This window comes from Stegodyphus dumicola, chromosome 1, assembly GCF_044657685.1.
Source record: "Stegodyphus dumicola isolate Sdum_Otavi_A_Nest chromosome 1, ASM4465768v1".
In the NCBI taxonomy this organism is placed as follows: domain Eukaryota; kingdom Metazoa; phylum Arthropoda; class Arachnida; order Araneae; family Eresidae; genus Stegodyphus; species Stegodyphus dumicola.
Genome location: NC_140768.1, coordinates 105,065,809 through 105,078,565, shown reverse-complemented (window position 1 = coordinate 105,078,565; position 12,757 = coordinate 105,065,809). Strand labels below are relative to the sequence as shown.

General features: G+C 31.6%; 1 protein-coding gene across 6 annotated transcripts in view; it reads left to right on the top strand.

Moving 5' to 3' along the window:
- Positions 1–12,757, top strand: part of LOC118202431 (citron Rho-interacting kinase-like) — a 284,352-nt gene that overhangs the window by 202,249 nt on the left and 69,346 nt on the right. For all 6 annotated transcript variants that reach the window (XM_085818648.1, XM_085818656.1, XM_085818639.1 and 3 more), the window contains 3 exons: positions 2,272–2,434; positions 5,033–5,314; positions 11,401–11,569. In XM_085818648.1, the coding sequence (XP_085674774.1) occupies positions 2,272–2,434; positions 5,033–5,314; positions 11,401–11,569 (614 nt within the window). The remainder of the gene's footprint in view (positions 1–2,271; positions 2,435–5,032; positions 5,315–11,400; positions 11,570–12,757) is intronic.

Sequence of the window (12,757 nt, the reverse complement as noted above, 5' to 3'; positions counted from 1 at the left end):
CATTTTATCGGCACGCGTTGTATAACTATATCTAGCTTTTGCACACCTTTTCACTAAGGAGTCCATTTGTACTGCATCTTTATAAATCTAATATCCAGAGTGTCATAAAATTAATTTGAAGCAGCAACTCTGACTGAGAATTATTTTTCATTAATTTTGTTATAAAATGAATTAGTCCCCAGGAACTATTTTAACAATAAAAAAATTGTAACATATCACTGTTTTTAAAAAAATCAGTAACAGATTTCTGTTTGTACTGCATCGTTGCCTTGCCTGTATTGGGTAGACGTCATAATATTGGCTGGTAGCATGTTGTCTTGCTGTTCATATACAGCAGTGCCTTTTCTATTGTGCTCAAGTCATCTATGTAACTGATCTTGGTTTAAGCAATTCCCACGTCTTCGTCGTTAGAGCTTTCATTCTGTATGACTAATAAAAGGGTCTCATCAGACAGTTCAAATTGTTCACCATCTTTCATTCAATTATTCACATCTTCATTCGTTACTGCCTCTGTAACTTGTAGCTGGTTTTAGATAGCCACTGATTCTTCTTCGTTTGCTTCCTGACTTTGCGTCATTGTCATACAGTAAAATATCATTCCAGCTTTTCAGAATGGGAGATTTTCATGTCATTCCACTATTCTCCCAGCCAGTAAATGTCATATTTCAGCTTAATCCGTTTTAGCCTTTCAACATTTTTTTTTTTTTTTTTTTTTTTAAGAAATCTTTTAATAAATGTTTCAAGAGCTTGCATCCATTTTAGGTTTTCTAAAATGCTTTTGTCCAAATGCTGAATCCGCTGTAACCTTAAAAAAAAAATAGCCCAGATCTTTCCACTAACCAACTGGCATTCATCAGGATGACTGAGAGCATTCCTCAAAATTAAGATTGTGTTATGGTGTAGAGACATTAGGTATTTTGAGAAAGCCAGAGAGATGAAAAATTAGCAACGCCTTTGCCAGGAATCGAACCACGGACATCTGGAATACCGGCCCAACGTGCAGAACCACTACACCACGAAGCCACGCTAGGAAAGTGGGAGAAATATCTTATAATGGGCAAATAATTTTCATCCAAAAATTGCTGAATGTGTAATTCAAACTCTTTGTAGAACAATAGTTTGAATATTGTTGAATCCATTCAAATACCTTTTTGGTTTGTGTACTTTATAGGGAGATTTTTAACATTCATATTTTTAAACACCTTTGATTTTTTTTACTGTTCCTATAAGTAAAAGCTTAAGCTTCTTATATGCTAAAACTGTCACCTTTCCTTTACTTTACTGGTAGCCAGAAACTAACTGTTAAATTTTTTTACACTAGCATCTTTCTTGACTTTTGAAATTCAGACCCACTTCATAACAGCTATAAATTTTCTGTGATCTCAGTTTGCTTTCTTGAATATTCAACTTGTTAATAAAGAAAGTCACTGCACTTGAGTTAGCTGACAAAATCTCACCTGCAATGTTTAATTGTCACATGCCATACCATTTATTGCAAGGATCAAGCCAACTTGAGCTGGTGGTCAATTCCTCTTCACCGTCTTTACAAAGCTGGGAAAAGTCCAAAGCCTTAGCTTATAATATCGTACCAGATAGTGGACTTCCCTTCTCTCTCATCTGCTGAAATCAATAAAAACAATGCTTTTGGTGCCTGTTCATAATCACTATCTTTCATTATTTTTCTTGTCTTTGTGGCATCATTTCCAGGTACGTATATATGCTGAGTTGTCAGTTTTGTAGTTTCCTCCCTCTTCCTGCTACTATCACCAACTGTCACTTCGTCAATACCCAATCCACTAGCCACTTTTTAATTATTTCACCATGATCTAGTCTGTTAATAGTAGTAAATATTTCTTCTAGTGATGAAAACCACACGTTTCCTTTTACCAGTCATTATTCAACAAGCAGCCCCTAATGTCTCGTACTGCTTTGCTGTTGCACAACTAGCCACATACTTTAGCTCCAATGCAAAAACTAAAAACCAACTGATTTTTTACTCAAAGTGTGCATGAATCGAGACTAAGCTCAAAGGGGGTAACAATAGTGTTCGTATCTTCACTGTCTGAGTTATTGGTAAAAACCCATGTCTATAGATTGTTTAAATTCTGAGTGAGGCTATTTCAATGACTTTTTCTTATTTATTGCATTGGGTTCAGATAACATGGAACTTTGGGTTAAGCAAAACTTGGATAATTCGAATTCTTTCAAACAGGTACTTTACAAAACTGTAGTTATCATAAATCTTACATTGGTTATTGACTTTCTTCGCAGCCACATATTTCTCGACTATTTGGGAAAAAAGATAGCACACCAGCAAATCCTGGGCAATACAGAGATGTCGAGAAACTACTCGAAACAGAAAAAAGCAGGTGTCGCAGACTTCAAGATCAGTTGAGTCAAGCACGTGCTGAGAATATGGCTTTACAGAGAGAAAGTAAGTCATATTTTCATGGATCTGAGCATAATGTAATAATGCAAAGTTTATAATGTAAGTATCTTGTTTAAGAATGTAAATACGATAGAAGTCTAGAAATCCGCAGAGCTTGGGACCAGAGGTTGTGCAGATTTTAGGACAGGAAAGATAAATTCTAATATTCAGACTAAAAGTGCAAAATAAATAAGGCATATTAGATACATTTAATTAAATTATTATATACATTATTGCAATAACTTATTATATGCGTTAAATTATTATTACATATATAAATTCATTATATTATTCATTGTATTACAGCATCGAGATTTGCCGATTTTGCCTCATGCAAAGATTTATGGTTTTGGATTTATGGTGTTAGAATCACTGTTGCTGTAAAATTTCAACAGCTTTTCTTTATTTTTCCTTATATCATACACAATCGTGTCACAATTCCATATGATTCTACTGCAAACCGAGGAGTAGCACCTGTTTCCATCTTTTGCAGAATTTGCACTTTTTGCATTATCGTCAATGCAACGTGTTTACGATTTTCAACGTTGCAAGCAGTAAAATCCTGAGTGCATTTCTTATCTGTAATTGTATTAAAAAGGGCTGAAATTAAAAATATTTTTAATTTATCCACGAAATATCCGGATAAAAAAAAGGCAGCACTAAATAATTTCGTGAAATAACAAAGCTCAGAAAATACAACAACGTGAATCGTGAACTTAAAAGAAGAGTGAATCATCTGCTTTTTTACCTCGATGCAGATTAGAGGTGGAAAAAATTTTATCATGATGTCAATAATTTAGTATTTCTGTTTGACTCATTATTATTTGGTGATTATGACGTCATTATTCGGTAATTACTTTTTATTCGATATTTTGTACTCAATGTTGCGGTTTCTGGAACCTATGGTTTTGTCGCATTAAAATTTCCATCAGACGTTACTTTACAAATAATTTTTGTTAATCTGAATATGATACAATCATTCATAAATTTTTCGTAGTAGCTTTTTAGGGATTTGTAATTGAAGTTATGCCTCCATATTTGTTGTTTCCATATCCATTGTTTACTACTCCCCAAGCAAACAAACTCTGTATAACCTATCATTCAAATTAGAATAATTCTAATACATTATTAGTAAACATATCAAAAAGTTTTGAGTAATACAAAATGGTAATCTCTAAAGATTTTTATCTTTATTTTAAAAATTAAAAGTTAACAATTTGGAAATTAAAAAAAGTTTTTTTCACTGTAACTGAAACTAGCAATGTGATATAAATTAATTAGTTGAATGAACAAATTCTCTCAATTATGTACATTTCCTTCATATTCTCTGCCCCTTCTTTAAATTTGCTTTTAGGTCTTTAAATTCAGTTTAAATTTTTGTCTGTAAGTTTTATTTTGTGTATCTTCAAAATTAATATTTTATATATGTTTTTTTATGTTCTTGCAATAGGTGATTTACTGGACAATATCTATGACAGGTGCTTTACCCTGTATTTATTTGCATTTGGTTATGAGTGCAAATCGGGATTTGTCCCTGACTGACTCCCTCTGTGGTCTTGCTTACATCAGGATGATTCACTACATTCTCAAAATTACCCCACACCTTAAGCAAAAGAGATTGGTAAATGAGTATGAATTGTGAAACACGTTTAAAAAAATGATTCTCTTTCTTAGTATAAGACTGGTTTATTGCTTGCTTACTTTATTTGTTATAAAGTGTAAAATATTTTGCAGAATCGTAAAAACCCTACGTTTAACACGTTGCCTGCATATTTCTACTCTTTTCCACGAAAGCTTTTTTACTGCTTCAGTCATATGTCTGCTCTCAGCCATCACAGCAAAAAAACATACTAATCTTAGATTAAGTTGACAAGCTTCATAATCTAGCATATTTTGTGTTACTGTTCGTTCAATGAAAATTGATTCCAACAAGATGATACCTATACATAAATTTAATATGGCCACAGGGGTTGGTAGTAGAAGTTTATTAATAATTTAAGATGAATAGAGCTTTAGTTTTCATTTTGTCTATTCTAAAACATTGCATTTTAATGACAGAAGTTTAATAGTTGTTCAAAAAATAATAAAGCCCTAAACTTTCATTTCTATTTATTCTAAAGCATAGCATTTTAATTGTAAAGTGTTGAGAATAATGTATCAAAAAAGAGTACAGCCTTAGATCGTGTTTTTCTGTTTTACCAAGGGATATAATAGGTCCTTTCTAGGATTACATCAATACATTTTTCTGGTAATGTTGTAGAATTTAATGTAGTAATCCACTAATGTAATAAAAGTAACTAATCTTTGTATTTTATTTGTATATTGCTGCTTTTTGTCTGGTTTAGTACAGTAATTTTTGTTTGTTTTGACCATAGTTCTCTGGCAGTAGGTCACCTGTTGTGAGACTACCTATTTTTTATATATTTATATATCTAATCTATATTTCTTATATAAAAAATATAGAGGCAATGTGTGATTAAAGGAAATCAAATGAGAAATAATGCATTATTTTGAATAACTGAAAACTGATATATCGTGGGTATCTTGTTTTGTTATTTACTAATGTGACATATCTCTTTGCTAATTTTTAAATATCTTTCTCAGTTAGCAACCTCATGAAGACAGCAGCTTCCAATAGTGAAATTCCTCTTTCTCCTATGTCCCGAGCGGTGCATTCTGCATTGACTTTTTCTCCAAACTACTCTCCTAATTCAGTAGATAGTCCTGTTCTGTTATCCCAAGAACTGGCCAGTAAGTTTACAAAACCTCCTGGTATGAAGCATAAAATTCCCCACAGATTTAATGAAACAACATGCATGAGAAGCATTAAGTGTTGTGCTTGCTTGGATTCTGTGCATTTTGGTCGACCTGTAGCAAAATGTAGAGGTAAGTACTTTAAAATACCATTTTTAGTCATATATTCCCCCCTTTTTACTAATTTTATCATACGAAAATCAAGAGGGAAAAATTATCCAAATATAATTTCCAAAGGATGTGGTTGTAAGTTCAGATAACACTGTTGATTACCACTTGCATTCCTCCTTTCTGTTGCTGCCTGTTAGTAGGTTTATGATTGTATCCTACTGTATAAAGCTAATTTTTTTGCTTTACCTCATTGTAAGCTAAACTTTCAATCCATTCTGTATACCAGTGGTTTCCAACCTGTGGGGCGCGAGACTGTTGCAAGGGGGGCATGCAGCTGTTTCCAAAATATCATTTTCGAATACAAACCAAAAAAGTCGAATAGATGTCAAAAAAATGAATCAGCAGTATACGTAATCCACAATCCTCGCCGTGAATTTTTTGGGTACAAATGCTAAAACATCCCATCTGTTACAACTTGACTCTGAACTCCCAACGCCATCTAGCAAACTTTAGAATTAATTCCTAAGTAAAAAACTTTGGACTCGATTTGCGTAGGAGGAGACAGTCGGACTGCTACGCAGTAGAAGAATTGGAACCGCTTTGTATCTGAAAGCGCGTTTAATTATCATGGATGTTAAGTGTAAATCAATTATGACTGTATATATGTATATAATAATAATAATAATTTTATTGTAATCTCTATAGAAGGATGTGCCTTAAATTTAGTTTACAGTTTTGACGATCTTCATGTCGATGGAATACTCGCCGCCCGGATTCGAAAAGGTAAGAGATATTTTTACCTTTATTCATTTGAACTTTGTTGTTACACCATCCATACTCTTCTTGGAACGAAATATCTCGCTTTCATGTTTGGAGCCGAGCACCGGTGGGGCGTGGAATCAAATGATAAGCACTCGCAACATCCCGGGTATTCTCGTGCTTACTCGCGCCAAACTTCAGTAAACAGAAGCATCTGATTGTTTCTGTTTTCTGTGAACAGAATTAGTTCGTTAGTAGTGCTTGCGATAACCACATTGATATATAGAATGAAACACTTCACTTTGGTAACTTCTAAATAAATTAACATTGAGGTAAATTTCATAACTGTTATAATAGTACCTTATTAACCAGGAAATGTTAATTTAATGTTGAGGTAGTTTTTCGGCACGAGCGCGAAGTGCCAGGGTTATAAACATCCGAAACAATAAAATAACATCCTGACCGATGTTAATATACTATTTTTTCACTACTAGCGCTTTTTTACTTTCTCGTAAATTTACCAGTAACCGTTTTAATTGAGTAATATGAATATTGTTATTGGAAAAATTCACGTTTATGTAAGAAGAGCGCAAGTTATTTTTATGTTGTTTATATTTCAGCAATTAATTTTGACAAAAAATTAAAAGAAAATATTGATATAATTGTATTGTATTTTAAATTAATATAAAGTTATTGATTTAAAATAATACCCCTTTTAGATGGATAAATACGTAACTGGCTTGAAAAGAAAATTAAATGAAGCAGAAGCAGAGGGCAAAAGAAAAGATTATGAAATTATCGGAAATACATCTTCGCAAAATAGTAAACCTAAATATAGAAAATATGATCCAATGTACTTATCATTAGGATTTACCTATAAGGTTATTAATGGCCAAGAACGACCATTGTGTTTGCTGTGTATGAATACTTTGGCCTCAGACAGCATGAAACCAAATAAATTAAAACGACATCTTGAAAAAGTACATGCAGATCACGTTGGCAAGACAAGAGAATTTTTCCAAAGAAAATTAGAGAGTTTAAATAAACAACAAGAAATGTTTTCAAAGACCATGTCTGTTACACAAAAAGCATTGCTTGCATCATATAAAGTTTCTTATAGAATTGCTAAATGCAAAAAACCCCATTCAATAGGAGAAACTTTGGTGCTACTTGCAGCTATTGACATGATAGAAACGATGCTCGGTGAATCATATGCTGATCAACTTAAAATTATTTTACTTGCAGATAATACGGTGGGAAGACGAATATCCGATATATCTGAAGATCTTTGCGATCGATTAATAGAAAAAGTAAAACTATCTTCTTTCGCGTTGCAAGTAGATGAGGCTACCGATGTTCTTAAGGATGCACACTTGATAACATATGTAAGATATGTTGTGGAAACTGATGTTAGAGAAGACATGTTATTCTGTAAACCTATTGAATGCAATACTACAGCAAGGGAAGTTTTTAAAATCATTGATAATTTTTTTAATGAAAATGGCATTCTGTGGGAGAACTGTGTTGTACTATGCACAGATGGAGCTCCATCTATGGCAGGAAAAAATGCTGGTCTACAGGCACTAGTTCGAAAGGTGGCTCCTCGTGCAGTTTGGACGCATTGCATGATTCATAGACAATCACTTGTTTCAAGAGATATGAGTGAAGATCTACTAACAGTATTTGAAGTTATTACAAGAGTTGTAAATTTTATCAAAAATAGCCCATTAAGAGGAAGGTTTTTCACAAAATTGTGTGATGACATGGGTTCAGAATATAGATCACTTCTATACTATTTTGAGGCACGTTGGCTTTTTCGTGCCAAAGTACTTCAAAGGGTGTTGAGCTAAGAGATCGCCATATTTCTTAGTGATAATAATAGAGATGAAGCACACTTGTTTTATGACATGAAATTCCTTGTAAAACTTGCGTATTTTGTTGATGTTTTTCAAAGACTCAGTATTTTAAATAAATCAATGCAAGGGGCTCAAATTCATGCTTTTACGCAGAAAGACAAGATTACTGCATTTATGAAAAAATTAAAACTGTGGATAATAAGTTTGAAAAATAATAACTTTGACATGTTTCCCACTTTTAAAATTACCTGTCTTGCTGATGAAATAGAAGAAAGTAAAGTTTTTATTAATAATCATTTGACCAGTCTATGGAAGCAATTCTCGTTGTACTTTAAAGATCTTGACATGTCCAAATGTGAATGGATTTAGAAACCCATTTGTGATTGAAAAATATGATGATTTTGGCCTTACGACAGCAGAGCAGGAAATGATAGTTGACTTATCTAGTGATAGCACATTAAGCAGATGTTTTGAGATGAAAATAATATCATTACGTTTTGGCTATGAGTAAAGCACGATTTTCCTAATTTGACAAACAAAGCTTTAGAAATTTTTTTGCCATTTGTAACATCTTACCTATGTGAAACTGGTTTTTCTGCAGTAGCTGTCTTAAAAACAAAGTATCGATCTTGCTTAATGATTGAAAAGGAACTGAGAACTGCGATTTCTTCAATGATACCACGGTTTGAGAAAATTTGAGCTGAAAAACAAGCTCAACCGTCGCATTAAATTTTTATGTTGTAGTAGTATTAATTATATATTCTTTTTTGTTTTGTTATTATATTTCTTATAATAAATGTATTATATTTTTACATAATATTGTATATTATTTTGTAGCCCATTAAATAAATTATAATATCAGTTGAGTATTTATGAAATTTGATTTTAAGATAAATTAACGGGACGCAACAATTTGTTTTTTAAAGGGGGGCGCACCAATTTTTTTTTAAAAAAAAAGGGGGGCGCGGGTACAAAAGGTTGGAAACCACTGCTGTATAGAGGTCCTTGTTTTAAATCCATGCGTATAAGGACTGTGTCTGTGCAAGTGGCCACCCAGATGATATAGTGGCTAGGGATGCTGACTGCCATACCGATGGGGCAGTGTTCGAATCTCAAAGACGTCATGGATGTTTGTAAGCATATAGTGTCTTAAGCGGCAAGGGGGCACTCAAAATACATGGTTATCTGAAAATCCTCTTGAGAGGTTGATGGTAGGAAAAGAGGGGGCAAGAGACCCTCAGTCTGCCCTCCTGGGGTGTTCTTTTTCAAAATGGAGCAGGACTATATATGTATGATCAGAGGTAAAATTCTGATGTCCATGCATTTCTATCTGTACCTATGTGTGCAAGTGAAAATGTCAAAGGAGAAGTAATAGTAAATTAACATGACAATAGAAATGAAACTGGATGCCTTCAGAGAGAGAGAAATATTAATAAAATTGCCGTGGATATAAAATATTGATAATATAAAATCTATACAAAATATTGAGTTGTGAATAACTCAGCTGAGCAATAAAGTCGCCAATAATGGTACAACCGATGTCAAACGGAACATCCTCGCTGGTAGCCTTTAACGCCTCATTTTCAAAACAAGTTGCAGCCATTTCTTCTCAGATTGATTGTTTCTTTCAGTACTGGCATACAACTACATAGAATTTTTACCAGATAGTTCAATTTTATGTCCTAAGGGAATTCAAGGTAATTAAGTCAATTAGAATGCAATTACACCGCTCGCCCGAAGGCGAAAATATAGAAAAGGCAAAGTTATAGATTCAATTCTAATAAAGTCAATTCATCGATTCTAATAAGAATGCACTAGGGAAGTAAAGCACTGGGGTTTTACATAATTTCTGAGTAAGCTATTCGTATGAATTGAAATAATTGTTGCATTTAAACTTGTATTACAAACTAAGATTTAATTTGAAATTAATGTAGATAATTACCGAGAGAATTAGATTTTTGTAGCGTAGTTTACGTGATGGGGTCACGTGACATGAACCGGTGAATCAGGATGTTGAAACATGAAAGCATAGTAAATTCTTAAATTAATGCCTTTTTACAAATTTATTTTCTTTATTTATTGGCTTTTTACAAAATTTTAAATGATATTAAAATGTTTATGCCCTCAAAAATAAAAAATTCTTAAAACTAACATTTGTTAAAAATTTTTTATGTGTATACTGTTTGTTGTCGCCAATAAAGTCTGTTTGGCGAGATTTGCACTGGCGAAACTGAAAAGTACCACTCAACTTTTTTCTTTTCTTTTTTTTTTTTTTTCCCCTGTAAAACTGTACATTTTTGGCAATTCAACATCCTCTCAGTTGGTGTTAGGTCAAATTTATGGGACTCTATCATAATGAAGAATGTTGTTTTAATCCATGCCAATACAAAATATATTAAAACAATTGTGCTGCATATTAGAGTTATTTCCATGTTTTCAGAAAATTTAAAAAACCTCATCTGATGACTCTAACATTTTTAGCACATAAGTTTTCTTCCATAGAAAGCTAATATATATATATTTTTTATTCCTGGAACACATTCTTCATTGGAGCCTATATTCTGCAAAATTTGTAACTTTTTTTTCAGCTGAGCTGAGACCTTCCATCAAGCTTGTGCTTATTATTAGCTATATTATCAAGTGCTGTTCTAATGAATTTGGTTTTGAGGTGTTACCTGTTCAGTAGGATTTGTTTAAGATCTCTATAAACTCATTGATTGTCATTTCTTTGCTATTCGAGTCGAGCATCTCACTGACATCATTGCTTTTGATTTCCTAATCCAGTTGCTTGTAAGAATGACAACCACTGTTACAGAGTAACTTGATTAGTTTCTGACATCATTTTGTCTAGTTTTTGAAAAAGATAGAAAAAATTTGCTTTTGGATAATATTTTAAGTTTTTCAAGAAACTTCTACGGAAGATTCTCCAATGATTTTTATGGCATTAATTGTGTAGGAAACTTGAGGGGAAGTAATGGAACCACCTAACTTTGAGTTCATGTCAGTTTAACTTTTAACTGTTAATATCTTTAAAATTTAACTAAGTGGGTAAAATTTCATAAAAAATATATACTTTCTGAGTCATGGACTTAAATTTCTTAGGCAGAAAAATCTGATAAATTCGAACTTTATAAGTAGGAAACATTAGTATCTGGTTTCTGAGATTTAGTTTGTAACTTAAAAATCAGATTTCTTTTTCAAAAAAACTCAATAAATTGGAATTTAACTAGTTTAAGCTTTAGCGTATGGTTATTTTGTGATTTTAAACATCTCACTTCTTAAGGAAGGAAACTTAATCAGAACTCTTATAGTTCAGCAGCGTTAGTGTATGTTTTTTAGATTTATTTTAGAACTTTTAAAATCAGATTTTTTAGAGGGGAAAGCTTACCAGGTTCTCCTCTATTTCTTTTATTCTACTAGCTGTTCCTATATTCAGTTAGAATCTTTTTCTCTTTGATGAGAGTATTCTCATTATTTTCTCCTCCTTTGCAGAGTGTTCAATTATGTGTCATCCCAAATGTGCTTCTTCATTACCAAATACATGTGGCTTGCCTTCTGGATTTATACAACACTTCAGATCTACGATTGGCGATTCTTCATCTGAAAACACTTTGGATGAATCAGAAAATAAAATATCTGAAGGTTGGGTTAAGATGCCAAAGTAAGAAATGTTATTTTTTTAAATGGTTAAAGAATTTAATAAAAAATTTTATAAATTTAATTGGTTTTGTGGATCATATTTTAATCTGTATATTGAAGAAGGGTATTTTTAATTTGTTATGTTTGTATTTGCACTTTTTATTTCATACAGATTAAGTTTAATAAATATTGGGAATCAGAACTTTTGTGATATCATTCTATACAAACTTAAGTCTTCATTAATTTAATAATTTTTTACATTTATAATTAAATGCTTAGTATATTGTTTTAATTTTATTTACATAGATTAAAAAATAGGCATATAATTTTTTTGGTTGTTGTTGTTGTTAATTAGAAGAAATTTTCATTTTATTTAGCTAAGAAAAACGTATATGTATTCAGTTTAAATTAAATTAAGATTTCTTAGTTGATTTAAGTAAAAATCTGGCAATACCATAAACTTATGTAAAATAATAAAAAAATATCTTTTCACATTACTTTCAAGTTAAAAACAGATATATTAAAAATGGTCCAAATTTTACATGACTAGAAAATTTGTTGAAAAATTTAATTTTCTTTCAAATAATTTTTGTAAAACTTAACCTATGTTGATTATTTACTTAATAACTTTTAACAAATATAGATGCTGGGAGAATGACTTTTCAAAAGTTTGTTTTATTTGTGATTTTTTACCATTTTAGCAGTTTCATTTATTATTGTGCTGGTACAGAAAAAGTATAAATCTAAGAAATTAAAATTCATAAATATGTACTTAATTATTTTCTATTTTATTGCTATTCCCATATGTGCAAACTTTGTATGAAAGTATGTTTGCATAAGAGTTTCTGTATTAACTCCTTCATGCTGGGTATATCATATATGCATCAGTACTTAATCCTGTTATGTGATGGTATGCCACTCAGCACAACGCACCTTGGAGATGGTGTGTTGTTGCAGTAGTACGATCACAAGATGGGGTATTTTAGATTGCTATACCTAACTTAAAATATATATATATATAATGTTTTTTGATCGATTGTTTTGATTTTTTCTGTCATAGTATCTAATAGTAATATTATTATAAATACAGAATATCAAGAGATTTTGAAAAAAAAAATAATAATAATAATAATTAAAATCTAAATGCAAAATAAAATATTTGACTTGTTTTAATGAAATGTTGTAAAAAACTTAATAATTCTTAATGATC